The sequence below is a fragment of the Eleginops maclovinus genome, chromosome 9 (assembly GCF_036324505.1).
Source record: "Eleginops maclovinus isolate JMC-PN-2008 ecotype Puerto Natales chromosome 9, JC_Emac_rtc_rv5, whole genome shotgun sequence".
Taxonomy (NCBI): Eukaryota; Metazoa; Chordata; class Actinopteri; order Perciformes; family Eleginopidae; genus Eleginops; species Eleginops maclovinus.
In genome coordinates, this window is record NC_086357.1 from 24,422,459 (window position 1) to 24,441,867 (window position 19,409).

Consider the following 19,409-nt stretch of genomic DNA (forward strand, 5'->3'; position numbering starts at 1 on the left):
ATTTATTTCTATATCAACAAGGATTAATTGGGGAGGAAATGTAGGATTTCTCAATGCATTGATGGTTTTTGTGGGGAGGAGAAAAAAGAAAACCGCTGAATCTTGATACAGCCACCACACAGCTCTTCACACTCTCAATCACTCCCTGTTCCCAGGAAAGGGTTAACCTCACACAGCAGTTGTAGCCTGCTTGATTGACGTGCGGAGCTTTGTGCTGACTACACTGTCCAATCAACGAACGGTCAGCGAGCCCCACGTGGGTGTTCCCAACGCTCATTGGCTTACTTTACCAGTGTTTACCGTGGCAAGGCCGAGCCCCACGTGGAGATTTCATTCAATCACTGAACAATTCCTCTGTACCTCTTCTTTATTTAGAAAATGATGCACTTTTTTTTAGATATTTAAAATTAATAGTGTGAAGAGATGTTTAATTTCATAGCTGTTTTAGGATTAACCTTGTTATAGTTCAACACCAAGAAAGGACGGATAAGGTTTCTTGGCAAATATCATCAGGCTATTTGAATGAATGTGCAAATGCTGTGATTTAGTTTGTATACCTTCAAATATAAAAACACCTTTATAATGTTTTTCATTTTGAAAACTGTGTTGGGGGGCAGTGTCTCCAGCCCCCTCCTCCTCCTCCTTAAAGAAAGCTACTCATATGTTATGTCCCATTGAGGATCAGAGAGGGGGGAGTGAGAGGAGTGAGGGACTGGGAGTGTTGTGTGAAAAGAGTGCAGGCCAACCAGCGAGACAAAAGAGGCTGCGGCTGCATTGAATGTGCCGGTGGTGTGTCCGTCTCCGAAGCCACAAGCAAACCACATTTCCCCCCCCTCCCCTTCTGGCCTGTACGGAAGGCGAAGATACACCGGAGAGGGAAATTACGATATTGTAATTTTGCTGGAAAAGCGCGAAGTTGAGGACTTTGGAAGAAAGAAAGCTTCTCTTTTTTGGACCGGGTGTTCCTGCTCTCCTCTGCCCGTCCTCACTACACGGTGCGCGGTTGGAGATATAACCCAGAACAAAGGAGTCTTGAAAGCGAGGAATGAGCAAGCCGAGACTAGCTTTGCCATTACATTTGAAACCGGGCCAAATGCCTCTCTGAGACCAACAATAGTACATCGGCTGCTCGTATTTCTCGACGAAGCTTTCCGCCTGAAAAGCGAGAAAGAAGAAGGACAAAAAAAAAACCGCACACGGAGACACAAGTCGGCGGCTACGATGTTTCCCCAGAACCGACCACCGGTGAGTAAAGCTACGCTACTGTGTTAATGTAACACACGTTTTAGGAGGTTATTGTCTCATTTTATGAACCCTTTATCAAATATAACGTGTGTTTATGATTTAACAAGCTCCAGTTAGAAAGTGCAAGCCGAACGTGTTTGTCTTTGTCATCCTTACTGTGCATTTCCGGGGACTCCTTTGTATGGGGAATTATGATACTCTATAGGCTGTTATACAACATATTATCTCCTTTGTCTATATTTTATCGCCCCGTGTAATCTGTGTGTTATGAAGGTCAGGCAGATTGCTGTCAGTAGTCCAACGTCCAACTTTACTGAGTGTCTTTTGTGTGTGAATCTCATGTCCTTGGTGGCCAACACCACCACCACCTCCAGTAGAGCCTCCTTATATTCACCCTAGTGTGCTGGAGTTGACCCAGATGATGAAGTGTGTGTTTGTTTGTCCCTTCCTCACGAGATATGTGTGTGTGAAGGGGGGGGGGGGGGGGGGAGTGAGTCAGCTTGGCTTGTTGACACCTTCACTCAATGGTCTGCCCTTTTCAAGTGCCACTCATTGTTTTCATTTTTTTCTTTTCAATCATATCAAGGGTGAGTCATGCCCTCTGATTTACTGATTTGATGCACTGAAAACCAGAAGCTTCCCCTGTTGAAAGATTTCCAAAGTCGCCTATAAGGGCTAGTAACGTGGCTGTAAGAATGGTAAAGAAATTGGCACGTTATCTGCATTTTGAGATTAGGTTATAGCGAAATTCTTGCTGCTTGGCTTCAATTTGCTGTAGTCGAGTTAGGTGGAGAGCTTTTGAGCAGGCTGAAATACATAAACACTGGTCCTCCAGCTGTGTGAAGTATCAATTAAGACCTGCTCATTTGCCTAACCCTCATCTACATCCCTCAGCCATGCCACCCTGCACCCCACCCCTGACAGTGTTTTGACATTCATGTCCCATGCATTGAAACCAGCTTAAGCACACTGTGATGTATATCTTCAGGTGAATGTGTGTTTATGCCACTTTAATTAAGGCTTGTTGCTTATTAATTAGTGCAGGGAAAATCCCACAACACATTGTTTGTCAGCTTTTCTATGTGTGGTTTAAATTGCATCAAGCATTCTAACTTTTTTAGTATGACTTCCTTGTGAGTGATAAAGGGATCCTGTGAGTTCCAGCACATGCATAAAACACACACTCCAGCAGCTGTGTATGTAGTATGGCTGACAGCAGGAAGGCAGGGCAGGAGGTAGACTCTGGGTCTGTGGTTTGCACTGTAAACCCAATCCCTCTCATCCAGCCTCTCCTCACTGTGTTCCTGTGAGAGCTCCAAACCACATCTTAATGTATGGGCAGGCGTCCCAGGGTGAGAGGAGCAGACTGCGGCGGGTCTTGGTTTAATGTTTAGGCCGGCGGCGCTGCTTCATTTCAGCCCTCTGCAGAACTCGGCAGCTCCATGAGAGAGCCGTTCTTCCTCAGAAAGTCTCCAACCATCGGTAGCCCTTGTTTCCACCTCGGAGCGAAGCGCCACTCAGCACCGGCAAACTGTTTAATCTCAGAAATGCTAGACTGGCAGTGACCTGTCATCAATGCATACCGGTCTCCTCTGAAGGGAGTGACCCATATATTGTGATACGATGACCCATATTTACAAATGCATTTTAATCTAATGTTTATTAAGAATTGTGCTCCATTAATTGCACACTTAAATTTTCAAATCCTTATCAAGACACAGTGTGACTGTTCTGCCATAGCGTATACGTTTACATCCAGGTTAGCTTGCTAGTATCATAAATGCAGAACATGCCTTATCTTAAAGGGGCCATATTATGCACATTTTTAGATTTATATTGGTATTTTGTACCTCTATTGTGAGTGTTTATATGCTTTAAAGTTCAAAACGGTCTTTATTTTTCTGCTCTTGATTGGTTAGCTGGCAGGCTCTGTTGTGATTGGTCATGCACTTAGAGATATCCCGCCCCTTAGCCTATCACGTTCATTTTGTTGAAGCGCTAGCAAATAGAAGTGCGTCAGAATGTTATGGAAGTAAACAAAGAGAAACTCCCCATGGAAGGAATTTTAAGATTTTAGCCTCTGTAGACCATTTAGCCCGAGTGCAACACAGTGATGTCACTATGTTACAGAAGTAAACAAAGGAGTCTGATGGAGCCGTTTCAGGCAGGTGGGGGAAGTGTGTGGGAGATAAACTCTGAACTTTGGGATTTTAACCTTTGCAGACCATTTACATGCACAAAAACACAACACACCACAAGAATAGGGCCTCTTTAACTTCCTCCTGAGACTAAATTGAAATGATGTGATGAGGCTATGGTGTCATTCAGTTCACAAACACAGCAGAAACATGCATAGAAACATCTTGAGAATGCTCCTAGGTGCCAAGAAGATTTTCGGTGTTTTGCCAAATAAAGTATACTCTCTGACAAGTGTATTTGATATGGCAGGCTGTCTGAAACCGTGACTGTGCTTTCAGATCTGCCACAGTGACAGAACCATGCAAGGCTATACTGTAAAAACAGATATGGAAACCTCAGATAAGAGTAAAACATTGAAATCAATCAGAAACTTTGATGGCCTGTAATGATTCTTAGCAAAAATGTGTTTGACCCACTTACAAAAACACCATTAAGTCATAAATATAATGCATTTAATGGGACACAATGGTGGCATTAGCAGCACTTTGGTAATAACTCTCTAAAATGTGCCCCTTTTTTGTTTGCTTATGGAGGAAAGTAGTTCTAATGATCTCGCCGTTGCCAAAGTAGACTTCATCTGTGGCACATAATATATTTATAAGTGAGTTATTAACGGCATCCACACCCCTCAAAGGTCACATCATGATTGGTCATCTTATTACCAGAAGCCCTCTACCAATCCTTTTATCCCGAACAATGCCCTGGGCTGGGGGGGGGAGGGGTTTGTTAAGAGGCTGCTATTGTGGGTGAAACCGTGGTTACGTTTTTGGTAGATTAGCCCATCGTTCATACATAATATATAAAGTTTCATAATGTATTAGGGCAGTGATCGGACAAGTTTCTAATGTTTGTCATATTATCCAACCCACTAATTTGGAGGCTACCAAAACTTTCCATTGTAAACATTTATTAGAGTACATCCTGGTTCAACTGGGTTTGAGTTACTGTATGTGCTGCACACACTGTACCTTGTTATCTTTTATTCCAAATAAATTGGATTTAACCAACTGGATTTTGTTGATGATTGTCTGACTGTTTTTGAACCAAAGGACCTTCTTGGTACAGTCAGGGTTGTCGCTTGTTTTTATCAAAAAGAACCCTTTGACATATCCTAGGTTTATATAAATGTGTTTGTGCCACCTAAGCTGTTTTTAAAAAGTCAAATATGCTCTTCAAAACACCTAACATCAATTCCATTTGACACATTCAATGTCCTGATGCAACAGTTTGTGCTTTTTTACAAGTACTTGTTGTCTTAAGGTTATATTATGTCAACAAAACTACGCCAACGGTTAATTGATTTTCAAAATTGTTGCCGATAATTTCTCTGTCAAACAACCATTTGTGCAGCTTTCAACTGTACTGCAATGTCATTGTAGTCATCATTGCAATGCCACAACCATAACCAGGATGCACCACAAACCAAACCGGGGAAGCTGCCAGTGCCTCAGACCTCTTGAGAATCATATGAAGTCTTTTTTAAAACATATTCGAGTGTCAACAAATTTAAAGCAACTAGTCTGTTCTCTGATTTCATAGTGGTGCCCAATTTGGTACCTCAGATTAATTTTGGGGCCATGTAATAAAACAGAAATATAGAAATGACATTTGTTTAGTAAGGAAAGGGAACCAACATAGGGTTAACGTTTATTCATATAGCACGTTTCAGACACAAAGGCCGCTCAGATGTCCCTACACATGCACTAACAGAGTGATATCAAATAAAAATAGGGGAAAATGTGTTAAAATCTACATTGTAAATACAGAAGATGATGCTACAAGAAGTGCTGAAGTATAATAATGAAATACTGTTGAATGACCTGGAAAAAAAGGAAAGGTTTTTAACCTGGATTTAAAATAATCCAGGGTTGGTGCAGACCTCAGATGTTCAGGAAGTTTGTTCCAAAATAATGCTTTTGGTACAATTTACTGGTCTGAATCTAAATGTGTATCTCATTTTATCATCCTGAGCCCTTTTTTAAAGGAGGTTTTCTTTCTATGAATATCCAGTCAGTGGATATAGGTAATGCAGGAGAGTGCAGAGAGTATAGTACGTTGGCTGAGTCGGGCCTTTTCCTCGTCCTCAGAGCTAGCACAAAGCCAGCCTCCCCTCCTATCATGCTCTTAGCTCTTTATCACCATCACTGTTGTCCAGTGGTGAGAGTGTGGCTATCGATCAGGAGCTCGCCTGCTCAGCTCAGCCACCGATTAGATGGAAAGAGAGGGAGCCAGAGAGAAAAGGAAGAAAACGAAGGAAAAGAGGCTGAAGGGATCTCAGGTTTACACAAGCTGTTGTGGAGGTGCGTCTCCGTGGAAGGAACAAACGAGCTGAGGGGGTTACCTAATAAAAGAAGGCACCTCCAGCAATTAAGCCAGCTGACAGGCAAACTGTGGCGCGCCGCTAATGTGGGCTGACAGCAGGGAAATTTGAATAACGAGGCTTGCGGGAGGAAGGAGAGAGGGATGAGAATGCGGAGGGGGGAGAAAACGGAGAGAGAAGGATGTGTGGCGCTAATGAAACAGGTGCCTGGCAGCCCCACTAAGTGCAGGAATCATTGAGAGATTACCAGTGCGTTTCTCCAAGCAGATAGCCACTTGATGAAAGGTGTCTGTGTGTCTGTGAGTGTGTGTGTGTGTGGGGGGGGGGGGGTGGAGGATAAACCCGTGTCTTCACTTCCCCAACCGCAAGCTACGTTAACAATGCAAATCACAGCTGAAAGATGACAGTCGCTTTTGAATAATTTGATATAAGAGGCTTTCGCATCAAACGATGTGGAGGAAGGACAGTGTATTGACATGTTTGGTGACCCTGAGAGATGGGGGGGGGGGGGGGGGTTAAGGCGTGTGTGTGGGAGGAAAAACGCAGGGATACACACATTCAGGAATACTATTCTGGGTGAGACCCACTGTCACTGCGTCCTTGGTGGTAGCGAGATGACAGAGGGGAAGAGAGGGAGCTTGGTGGGTGTTTACGCTGATGATCGACTGTGTGGGTAAGCAGTGTAATTAGTGGCCTGACTAATGGGCCGGGCTATAGGAAGGGAGGCAGCAGCACAGCATCTTCCCAGCTAAAAGAGACAGACAGAGCTCCGATTAAACAAATAAGAAACTGTAATCCAAACATTTGGCAGGGTACTTTTATCTCAGCCGTGGCTCTAGAGATGGTCCAGCTCCAGACGGAAATATCTCATCAGATATTGGATGGATTTAAGATGATATGCGTTGAAACTATATTTTATTTCTGTGCAGAGATTATGGTGCCATTGCTGATCCACTGTCTTCCTGTAGTGCTTCCAGCAGGTTAATGAATTTGCATGAACTCCAAAAATATCTTTTGATAATGATGATGATACTTTAACGACCATCTGAAAAGCAAAACATGTCTGGTTGTGTGAGGAAACAACGTGGTGGTGTCGTGCTTTCCCTTTAAGTGTCCGCGTCTTCTGAGGTAATTCCAACGTCCTCTTCTCTTTTTCTCGTAAGGTCTCCCTTTCTGTTTTGTCTCTTGTTAGCAGACCCTTCACACGATAGCAGAGCGAACAGGTACAGGAGGCGTAGAGCGAGGAGATCATTGTCCACTAGTAAATCGATGGCGGATGGCGTCGTGCTCGCGGACGGATGAAAAAAACAAAAATCCTAAATGGGTCGCGAAATATACTATGGCGGCCGTTAATATACCTGGGCGGCCCGCCCAAGTAAAGTCTATGTGTGGGAAACCCTGCAGTCAGAGAGAGCAGCCATCATGTCGCCTCTTCGTCTTGTTTTTGTGTGAACAAGCCAAATTCCATTTCTTTTTTATTACCTAGCTGTGGGATTTCTGTGGAAGCGAGATTCTCTGATTAGCACAATCCGTGTTCAGGATGTGTAATTAACAAAATATGACAGAAAGAAACAATAACGTGGTTAAAACTCATAACACACTGGAGATAAGTCCTGGACAAATCTAATCGTTTCTCTCTGACTCCACATGTGAAAAACGTGTGTGAAGGAGAATGTGAGAGGTCGTCCAAGAGAAATCCATTCCTCTTCTTATTCCCTGCAGACGCATGGCGAAGAGAAGCGTTCTTTTTAAGTGAACCTAATATTCTTACGGTCACACCACCACATAATGGCATTGATGGCCCCATTTCAGCTCCATTAGCAGATTATATATCGCTGAGGGTCAGTGTGGGTGGAGAGGATGGAGACACGTCTTCCCGTTTCATACGTGACGTAGGAGCGGCAGTCATGTGCGAATACAATAAAATGCATATGTGCTTGTAAATACTTGTGGAGAACTGCGTCGTGCACACATCCACATCTTGTTTGTAGTGGGCTTGAGTGGGCGGGTTGTCTCGTCTGTGTGTGCACATGTGTTGTTGAGGGTGGGTGGGTGGGTGGGGGTTAGAGCAAGGATGTGAGGTCATAGTGGTTTGATGCTTGTGGTGTAATTAGTGGTAACTCAAATGAAAACAGGAATGATTTCACCCAGGGAATGACACGCTGTTAACGGCCCTTTTCGCGTCAGAATTTATCGATGGATGCTGTTTTTCGGGAACCGTTTTTGCGTACTCTCTGTATGATTGCTGTCATGTGATTTGTTGTATGTCACCCTGAATGTGCAAAACACATAACCTGATCTGTTATCTTGCTAACACAGTGCCCTGACTGGAGTTTCTCACCCAGTTAGCATGTTAAACCCCTCCTTATTGGATTGTTTCCCATCCCACTGAAGAGATGTGATTGAAATTACTCCCATAGATGACTCATTCACACTCATCCACTCATCATCAGGTCCTCATTTAATCATTGCAATTGACTTAGGCCTTCCAGGGCTAAGAGAGATTAGGGTGAACGTGTGTGTGTGCGTGCCGATACATCAGATGTGACAGAGTCGTGGTTTGCCTCATTCAGCTTGTGCGATAGGTGGCCTTTAACCCCTTAACGTTAGACTTTGTGAAACAGAACAGAGCCTCCGAACCGATTTCACGAGTAATCAGAGGATCTGAAAACATTTCAGAGGAAAGCTCTCCCGCCTCGTGCAATCCTTCCCCTGCATTACAGAACCTGTCTTTGGGATTGTCCGTGCCACAGGAAGATCCAGTCTGTAATTGTGTAACAGTGATTTTCTGTCTATGTAAGCTTTGTTCAAGGGCAGACGGCGTGTCTCTTGTTTGCGTTTGAGCCGGGCCGTGGCCAAGAGGGAGGGAATAACTGAGTGTAGGATTATCAGGTGAGGCTCCCAGCCTAGATCCATTCCCGGAGGTCAGCAGGTCGGAGCCATGACCTGACCTCTCACTTTAAAGCCTGCTCAGCTGTTTGCCTGATCTGGAGTCGGGACAGGCTAAATAAATGCTTCAAAAGAAACGTGACTAAAGCGGTTATGTATGCTGGGTTTCCGAAACAGCATCTGTCTGTCCGGTGTAGTCTGGCATGAATCATCATAACAACAAACCTAACAAGCAGTCTGAAGAGGGGCTGAGCTAGCAGTGGTACACTAATGGTGGTTTACCAAAAAACACGATCTTACCTTTTTTTAAAGATGAGAAAATGAAACCAACATCTGCCTCCTTTCACCTGTCCTTGTTGACGTTAAAGGGAAAAAAGCCTTAAAAATGAACAAGGGAGAGATAAAACGGAGAGAGAAGGATAGTCGCCTCTTTTTTCCACTTCCATCCTCTTATAAAATGGCCTTGGTGCTCTTTTTTCCCCCCTGTGAAGAGTAATTGCTCTGTGTGAGTGTGTGTGTGTGTGAGAAAGAGGAGGGGAGACTGTGTGTGTGTGTGTGTGTGTGTGTGTGTGTGTGTGTGTGTGTGTGTGTGTGTGTGTGTGTGTGTGTGTGTGTGTGTGTGTGTGTGTGTGTGTGTGTGTGTGTGTGTGTGTGTGTGTGTGTGTGTGTGTGTGTGTGTGTGTGTGTGTGTGTGTGTGTGTGTGTGTGTGTGTGTGTGTGTGTGTGTGTGTGTGTGTGTGTGTGTGTGTGTGTGTGTGTGTGTGTGTACATGCATAACGGTGGGTTTGTGTGTATAACGGTGGGTTTGTGTGTGTGTGTGTACGTGCATGCATAACGTTGGGTTTGTGTGTGTGTGTGTGGCTGTCTGTGCTCCAGGAGGGGATCTGGCGGACAGATTGAGAGCAGCTTGTTAGAAAGAGGAACAATGAGGCCACAGCCCCTCTTCTATCTTCTGTTTTCTTTTATTTCCTTTCTCTTTTTCTCTTATTTCCATCTCCTTTTTCTAAACACATTCTCTGTTTCTCCTCCTCTCTTGTCATTTCTACTTTCTCACCGGCTGATCCTCCCCCATATTATCTTTTCAATAATCGTATCTGTTGTCCTTCAATCAATTCACCTCCTTCTTCGTCTCACTCCCCTCCTCTTTCCTCAGTATTTTCTCTCCTCTTCTGGTAATGTCTCACCTCTTCCTTCTGTTTATTTTTGTCTCTTTCTCCTCTCCGGTACATCTCACCTTGACGACGCACACGTTGGACATGCATGTTTCGTAACACGTATGTAGTTACTGCGGAGGCACACTCTGATCTTGTTATGTTAACATAAAGACGCCTCTTTCACACACGCTCCCCTGGTACACACTCTTTGGCATTTGATATGAGTGATGTTGTGATTAAATGGTTAATTAAACACCATTAATGTGTGATCACTGATGTGTAGGACATCAAGATGTGAGATGTGCGTGTTTGAAAAGGAAATACAAATGAATATTGATGGCTGTCATTCTGCCTGCTGTCATCGAACCCAGCCTGTATGATGTTGGGATGGAAAAGTGGCTTATATTTAAAGCAAACCTCCTTTTTGTGAAGGTTTACTGTAAAGTAAATGGCATAAAAGGAAAGCAACAGCAAAAGAAAAATTCCTTGACCTATGGGGAATGAAAGAAATGTATTGAAAAGGAACCAAAAAAGGCAATAAGTAACTCTAGCATGTTCACTACTGTGTTTGGCCTTAGTTTTCATGCTGGTTCTGTTTTGGGCAAATGTTGTAATGAACATACCTGCAAGGAGAGACGACTAATGAAATTAAAAGCTGTATTGCATGACTCATTTATTCCAAGTTGCACATTATAATAAATCCCCAGTGGGTTGGACAGGGTCAAATGAACCACTGGTTAAGGATGCTCATTAGACGAAAATGATTTGCCCTCCGAGGGAGCATTATATTACAGGTTGGACTGGATTGTGTCCACTCCAAAAGCTCTTGCACAACTTTTTTTGACAAATGTTACAGATCTGTAAAATCCAGTTTGATCCACATCTCAAAAAGCCATCAGAAATTCAACATTTCTGGCTTTTTCTTAGATATAAAATATGCTCTGCTATTTACGACCTAGAATTCCATCTTGGCAATGGATCCTAACCTGTCCCCCTCCTCCATTCCTGCCTCCTTCCTTTGAACCAGCCCCTTCAAAGGCTGGAACAAGAGCATATTGTGTGTGAGTTAATGACGACTCTGCCCTCTAATAAACGAACTATTAAACGTGGTCTGCTTTTCGCTGAAAATGACCGTACGGGCGTATCACTTAACCTCCTCGCTGTACCTGACCACAGTGGAGCCTGTGAACCGGCTGTCCCTGGCCTCTGTTATTTTGACAGAGAGCCACAAAGACTGACAGACGGACAGCCCCCCCACCCCCTCGTAGTCCTAGCTCTCAGCCCTCTTTTGTCCGCCTGTCCTGCAGCATTACCCCTATGGTTGTAGTCTCCTAATTGCTCTGAACCCTGCAGAGATGGAAGACTAAGCACAGGGTTGGGAGGGGTCTTCAGCTATGATGGGCTCTCCCATTTTCTTTATGTCTTTCTTCTACTCTGTAATTTAACAAGAAGTGCTCACTTTGTTACAAAGCTCTCCAAAGTCTTGCTGACCCGTTCACATCTGGCTCTGCTGCGATGACGGCGTCTGTAACAGAAAGTCAGACACAAACATGCTGATGTAAACGCACAAATGTGGTGCTTTTGCTTCCTTTGATTTTTTCGTAATGTTCTTTGTAAAAAGCAGTTCGAGAAAAATAAGAGACTGTTTGGAAAGGAGATGACGCACTAAGAATCTTTTTTCTTGTATCAGTGCCACATGGGTTGTCGATGCTGTCATGCCTCTTTAAGATACAGGTCTTAGTTCTTAGTGTCACGACTACAGTACAGATTATGATCACCTTTAAGCCCCATAATCACCGGAGCAAATATTTAACCGTTTTTTTTTTACACGTCACATATATTCCAAACCATCTGACACTGAAATTACATTTTTTCAGACACAGGTTACTTAGTTTGAGACCAATTTGTCGTATTTTTCTGAGCAACAAGCTCTTGCGACATCTTATTATTATTATTATTATTATTAAACAAGGATAATTAGATTTATTTTTTGATTTGTACAAAGAGATTTATTTTATTTAATTTTTTTAGACCGAGTCAAATATCACGAATGCTGATGTCTATGAACTGAACTTTGATTTTCATTCTCTAGGACCAGAAACGTTTTGAAGCTTTTTCTTACCCTTTTGAACATGGAAAACTACTTGAGTGTTTCTCAATAAACATCTGACACAAAGGGCTGTAAACATTAGTTGAACTGTGTCAAATTTTTAGGCCAATAAGGACTAACTTTCTTTAAGGCCCTTACAGATAGATAGAATCGGAGGATGAAACAGACAAATGTATGTAATGTTTAACATGTGTATCAGCTTTTTAAGTAGCTTATGTTAGCACAATATGTAATAACATTGGACAATGCCCACTTAAGAAATGGAGATGTATGCTATTTGTTCTTGTTATGTGTCCTCTTAACTTATAGTGCATGTTCAGTGAAGCTTTTTTTAACAAATGTAAAATAAGTCATATTGCACAGAAATGATTCAGCCATTAACTCTTTTGAAATCTGATGTGAAAAGTGTCATGACTATTCTGTACTTTTCAAACCTGTTATTAAAACCCTTAAGTTGGCTATGCTCTTCTCTCAGGCACCTCTCCAGCCACCCCCGGGGTCCTCGGCCTCAGTGGTGGCCGCGGCAGCAGCAGCAGCCGCAGCGGCATCGGGGGCGCCCCAGGCCCTGAAGCTAACCTACCCGGAGACCCTGGACCGCATCAAGGAGGAGTTCCAGTTCCTGCAGACCCAGTACCACAGGTGGGTGTTCGAGAGTCTCTCTAACAGGGTTTCTGTGTGACTCGGCATTTAGAGCAGGAAAAGGGACTCAAGGGCATCTGAATTGTCTTCCACTATTTCTTAGGAAAGTTCAAATTGATCTTGATAATAAAAAAGCTGGCAGAAGACCAAGAATATAACTGGCTTTTTCTTAAATGTAAAATCGTACGTGCGAGAATCAAGATTTCCTTAAACAGCCCCATGACAGGCTGGAACTAAGAGCATATCATGTGCGATTTAATTTCCCCTTAAAATGCAAGTAGCTGCAGGTACAGATGAGATAATGACATACGATCGAGGATGAGTTCAAAGGACCTCACAAAAACACAGTGGTTAATGATACCCTGAGGCAGGATTGTACCACTTTTAAAAAAATGTTTATTTGCATTTTGAGAAATGATATCCATAGTCACCTGGTTGTATGGCATGCGTAACAAAGTTGGACACAGTTTGAAATAGAATTAATTGTAAAACTAAGTGTCAATCCACAAACAATCACATTTATACAATCATTTAAAGATGTTATCACACACATAACATCAGAGTTTTTGATTTCGCTGCCTGGTAGACTGACAGTGGTTGAATTACCATTTTCCCATCACAGAGTAATCTACCAGGAATGTGCACTTTGCTCAGTCTGGTGTTTTTTGACAGACGACTGTACATGGAGTTTTGGCAAAAGTCGATGGAGGTTCAACTTTTCAGCCGGCTACTCCTTCTGCATCACTGTCTGCTGTGTTGGATGTGCAGGAATGTGCCCTGGATGCCTTTTTGAATGTGGGATTTTCGACTGGCTGTGGAGTCCAAACCCTCCCTCCCTTCCTCCCCCATCTCTCTCTTCTCCTCCCAACCTGCTTTGATTTAGCCAGCCAGAATCCACCCTCCCTCCCCCCCTTCCTGTCTGTCCAACTTCAAACTTCTTTTGTAAGGCGCCCCTGGCCAGAGTCCCTAACCCCTGTGGCTACTGGTGTGTGTGTGTGTGTCTGTGTGTGTGTGTGCATTCTGCTCATCACAAATTCAGGTCAGGACAGTAGTGAGCACAGAATGACTGAATCCACACGTACAGGTACTTTATGGTTGACGCCTGACATGATCTAAAATCTGAATACAGATATATATTATTAGCTTGATTTATTATTGTGCGAGTAGTAGAACTAGTATTTCCTTTATCCCGTTGTCTCACTTATGTTTCAGTCCCGTTATTAATTACAATTGGCTGATTGAACTTCCTGTTGCCCTTCACTGAGCGATCTGTTTATTGAACACTTAAATATGAGTTCTTCAGGGCAGTGGCAATGGTTTCCTATTGCATTTTTCAACTTCTAGTCCTTTTTTTTCTTCATGAATATAATACTTTGTTGAATAAAAAGGTGTAAACATATTGATAAATGATCTGAGGAAGACTATTTGATTATATTCACGCAGCCCGGGGAGTTTTGGAGCAATAAAAACACACTTTATTGACCGTAAATAAATAAAACGTCCTGGTCAGGTCTTTCCACTGTATGGTCAGAACTAACCCCGTGTGAGCTGAGCAGCAACTCTCACTCTTCATGGCAGGAAATTACATTAGCATAAATAAACTTGCTAAAAACACCCGCTGATGGCCGATATATTCTTCCTAATCGTCTGACCTTTTTGTGTAATCACCTAATCAGAAGACAAGGTTATCACCCTTCAACCATTTCAGGGAGAGAAAAGTCTCCAGAACTATATTTGCAGAATAAATGTGAACACCTCCAAGCTGCACCGACCTTGACAAATTTAGCCGCTCAGTGAACATGAGTCACCCTGGATCTGTTGCTGGAGACGGTGCGATCGGCTCTACTGGCAGCCGTTCAATGTTACACCTCGAGTTACAAAACACCTGGAGCATCGCCCTGTTGCCAAACTACTGAGAACGAGCGAGCAGCATAAACAATAAATGAGTGATGAGGTTAAGGACACAATGGGGAACAAGAGCGTCCGCGTCTTCAAGTTTCGATACCACGGCGTCCTGGCTCTGGTTTCAAGGCTTTGTTTAACCTCAAGATCTGGCTGTTCTGAGCCCCAAAATACTACAGATAAATAATTACACCATTACCACAGCTCGGGACAAAAGCAACAGTTATGGCACAGGTTGTGTTGTCAAGAATCTGTCAGATGAGAGTTTAATCTGGCAGGTAGTCATGAATCTAATAATTACCGACTGGTTCTGCTGGCTGATGATGTTTGTACAAAGAGCAGCGTACAGTTATTGTTTTTAAAGACACATCTACCCGGATACAAACCCCTTTTTAATAACTTGTTTTAAACAGTTTTTAGCATTGATTACAGATGATAAAAATAGCTACTATATTATAATTAAGTCAACTTTTTCATCCAACGGCTAAATGGTTTGTGAATGATCAAACTTTTATCATATACTTAATAAATTACCATGTTTTTTTGGCTTCTGAGTGCTAAAATGTACAAGCCACTCGCACTTTAAAAAAAACATTTGGCAGCTAAGTGGTGATACTGTTGTGGCCTGCACACAGGGTTATCATTTTACTAAAATTTGTTTTCCAAATTGATTATTCCAGCTCAAGTACACACACAAATATTGAGTTTTACTAAACAATTGAAAAGTCAAATAATTAATTTAGTCCTGTAGGGTTTGTTTAAGATAAAATGTTCTTTATTGCTGCCAAGGCATTGCACATAATTAGAAATTAAAACAATAGAAATAAAATCTCCAAATAGAAATATGTAAAGCACAGCAGTGGAGCTGCATTGAACATACATTTTATTATGTGCATATATTCACCATGCACTGAGTTATTAGGAACACTTAGCTTAATGTAACGCCCTCGAATAAAACAATCCTTCAATAGATCCTACCTTCATGGAGGGTACAACATAATTTATTTGGGACCCATTTTGGAAGCTGCTTTTTGTGGTGATGTTAAAATGACATTATTTTATTTGTATGTTCAGTTAAATAATCAGTAGTACCTATACTGTGGAAACTCGGGTCTGTATGCTAATATTGGACAGATACTATGACTACTTTATAGTCCTGTGCTGATGCTTCTTTAAGTGCATTTCGACTCCTTGCAGCTGAAATATGGATGGTAATGATTATACTACTTTAGCTTTACTGAGACGGTTTGTGTGTGTGTCAATCACCAAGCAGCGCAGCCACGCAGGTCAACGTCTCTTGAGCCATATGCTACTCTCGCGTCCTAAAACCATAATTATGTTGTAAAAGCTGTAGCTACCGTTTAACATGGCAAGCAGCTCAGTAAAAACCACTTGACTCTATCCAAAGTGGTGCAACTCCTACAGGCTGCTAGAAGCCCGCTTGCTGTCCAAATGCGACCCATAAATAGTCCTTTTTGAAGAGGTCCAGACAGATAGTGGTCAGTGGGATTAGCGGCAGCCGTGTTTAGTCCTCCAGCAGACGGGTCGGAGCACAGATCCACTTGATTCACAATTTGATTGCTTGCTTCACCTTCGTGTAATCGGACCCACTTGTGCTCTCTCTCTCTCTGCAGGGAAAACGTGGCTCGAACGCCCACAGAGCCAGACACAAACACACCAAGTCATTCAGGCAGACTCCCAATCAGATGCATGTGCTTAACACACACTTACACATGTACAGGCCTCCCCAATTATCTGCACACACACAAATAGATGCTGTCTAGAAATAGCAGGGCTTAGCTGTGTGTTTTGTCTGCAGAGAAGGTGGCTGGATTCTGATAGATGTTGGATTAGACGGCAGGAAAGAGACGGAGGGAAGGGATTAGCGCTGATGAGCCGCAACTGTGTGTGTGTGTGAGTGTGGGCGGGGGGAGGGAGGGAGGGATGGGTGGGTGGGTGGCGGCGTGGGTTTCTAAATGTGTGTGTGTGTCTACCCTTGTGTTGGTTTTGGTGGCATCTCTGGTTGCTATGAAAGGATGAGAGATTACTAAGGAAGCTAAAGAAAGAGAAGGGTTGATTAATTAAAGGGTCATTGGTGGGTCAGCGTGTGCGTGTGCGTGTGTGTGTGTGTGTGTGTGCTATCTAAACAGGCTGTAATCAGCAGACTGAGGGGAGATGGGAGGAGTTGCTGACACATAGCTCTCATTACTGTAATTCTCTTTCTATCTATAAACACACGCACACACACAGGTTGTTTGGTGTGTGTGTGTGGTCTGTAGAGGAAGATAGCCTCTCCACTTGTGGCTAACATGCCACCACTCATCAGTTACAAGCACCTCCACTCATCTCTGCCCAAATACTACACACTTTGAGAGTGTGTGTCATATTTCAAATATTTGTCTGTCACCATTTCAACTTCTACATGAAATAGAAATTGGCAGGATGTTTCTCTCCAGGTAAATCTCATCAACAAAAATCCTGAAATGATGTGTCAGTAAGTAGAAAAGTCAAATGACAAGAAAGATTGTTAATAGTTTGTCATTTAAAGGACACATATTGGCATTTTTAGCTGTGATTGGATGTTTTCTCGGTTTTATATTAAATGCCTCTGTGTTTTCGGCTGTTGGACAAAACGAACAATATCTAGACGTCACCCTGGGTCCTGAGACACAAATATGACAAAGAATCATCACCTTTAAAGATGAAGATGTTACATACATTTTTTATTCTGTTGCCCATTTTTATTATATTTATTTATTTATTAAGGAGTGCAGATTGAACAGACAGTACGGCATGGGCATTTTTGACCCTTTTTTCTGTCATTTAAAACCAGATAACGAATACTCAATCAAATAATTGGCAGATTTTTCTAAAATAAACATGATTGTTGGTTACACCTATAATTGAAACATGACTGTGGACTCTAGCAAAGCTGTGAAGAGCATTTCTGACTGTTTTCCATCAGCTTACCAATTAATCAATTATCTTTTTTAGACAAGGCGGTAAATCTATTAACTCTTTCGTGTGTGTGTGTGTGTGTGTGCGTGTGTGTGTGTGTGTGTGTGTAAATGTTTAGCAGCCTGTCAATCACCACACTTTGAAATGATATTTGCTTTAGGGAGCGCTGAGGGCTCGTCGTTTGATTTATCGTTGCATTTTATTTGTTGGTTGGTTTGTGTGGTACAACCTCTCCCTGTTTTTGTGTGTCTGTGTGTGTCAGACATTAATGAAAGAGCAGCCCTTTACAGTGAGTCTGGCAGCAGAGAGGGGTACGGTTGGTCTGCTGTTGTGCCACAAGATCCCAGCTTTGTTTTGTGTTTCTGTAGGTGTGGGTGTGCATTTGCTCTTGTACACACCCTTGAGAGATGATGAAAGAGCACACAGGCGAGTTGGGTGGGTCCTGTGTGTGTGTGTGTGTGTGTGTGTGTGTGTGTGTGTTTGTGCGTGCAGAGACAGGGAGAGCAGCTGAAGGTGTTTCCAGTGGAGCAGAGCGGAGAGGTTGATCAATAGTTAATGTGATGCAAAGTGAACAGCCGCATACCTGGAGGCTGCCGGGCTAAATACTTGTGTGCGTGTGCATGTGTGTGTGTGTGTGTGTGATCACCTTGTATAGGTCAGTATTTTCCTTTGGTTTGTCTCAGCTATGAAGCTTGTTGCAGCGACACTGACGTGCTCCCATTGCATTTGTGTGTCACAACATTCGCAGGAATGATCGTATTTAAAACCCCAATCCCGATGATTTCACATGAGCCTGATTAGATTTGTACTTAAGTCGGAAGAATACTGGAGCTTCTCTGCAGCACCACAATGCTTAATACTACATAAAACTTTATATTATACTTTTGCAGAAGTCTTTTGTGATTTTGATGACGACTTGTGCAGCCCTAACTCCAAGATCGAGTCCTGAATTGGTCAATGAATCAGATTTTAGGGGCAGCATATTCAATAATATCAGAAGGTTGGCTGTGCAGGGATTCTTTGGTAATATATGTAGTAGAAATCATTAGTAGACCTTAAATGAGTTCATTAATCTTAGTAAAACAATTCTAATATCCTAAGTTTCGACAAACAAGATGTTATGATGCTGGATCTGATGAAAGTCATTAAGAATCAATAAATTGTTAAATTTCATTCATAAAATGCTGTTTTTAGCTATCAAACTGAAGATGGTTTACTTTTGAAATGACAAAACAAGACATTTAGAACATGGCGTTGGCACAGACATTTTTGACTCTTTTCTGAAATTTAAAGACCAAATAATAATCTTCTTGTAAGAAAAAAAGAGATTATTTCACATACATTTTCTGCTGATCAAATATATGCATCACTCACTGTTTTACCAGCTGCCACCAACTCGTGTAAAGATGTCATGAGTCAAATAATCAATGAGGGAGCAGTGAGAGTAAAGGCGTTGATAATAAACGAACAGTCGAGAGGAGGGAGTTGACATTTCTACTTCTACCCAGCCGCCTGTTTCAAACATGGGAGACAAAAAAAAAAAAGGCAGTCGGCACATTTCTAGTGAGGGGTCTTAATTAGATGCTTTGCTGTCTATAGGCTCTTGTTAGTGTGTGTGTGTGTGTGTGTGTGTGTGTGTGTGTGTGTGTGTGTGTGTGTGTGTGTGTGTGTGTGTGTGTGTGTGTGTGTGTGTGTGTGTGTGTGTGTGTGTGTGTGTGTGTGTGTGTGTGTGTGTGTGTGTGTGTGTGTGTGTGTGTGTGTGTGTGTGTGTGTGTGTGTCTATCTAGCAGGTTTGTGTGTGTGCTCTTCTCGCGTGTGCATTTGTTTCTGCGTGCCTGCAGTATGAACGTATTGGTTTAGTGTGTACACGCGCACAGAGACACACTTAAATGCTTCCATGCTCCGTGTGCGTGTGCGTGTGCGTGCAGTACTGACAGAGCTGTCTGAAGGCTGGCAGGCTGCAGATTTGTAGCGCGTTCGGCTGATCATCTTA

The 19,409-nt window shown here is 42.7% G+C and overlaps 1 protein-coding gene across 3 annotated transcripts in view; it reads left to right on the forward strand.

Moving 5' to 3' along the window:
• The first annotated feature begins 690 nt into the window (after positions 1-690).
• The window catches only part of tle2a (TLE family member 2, transcriptional corepressor a), a 39,748-nt gene continuing 21,029 nt past the window's right edge, over positions 691-19,409 (forward strand). For 2 of the 3 annotated variants that reach the window (XM_063891958.1, XM_063891960.1), the window contains exons 1-2: positions 691-1,245; positions 12,372-12,556. In XM_063891958.1, coding sequence (XP_063748028.1) covers positions 1,222-1,245; positions 12,372-12,556 — 209 coding nt within the window. In that variant the 5' untranslated portion in view covers positions 691-1,221. The remainder of the gene's footprint in view (positions 1,246-12,371; positions 12,557-19,409) is intronic. The other variant, XM_063891959.1, reaches the window with a different exon arrangement.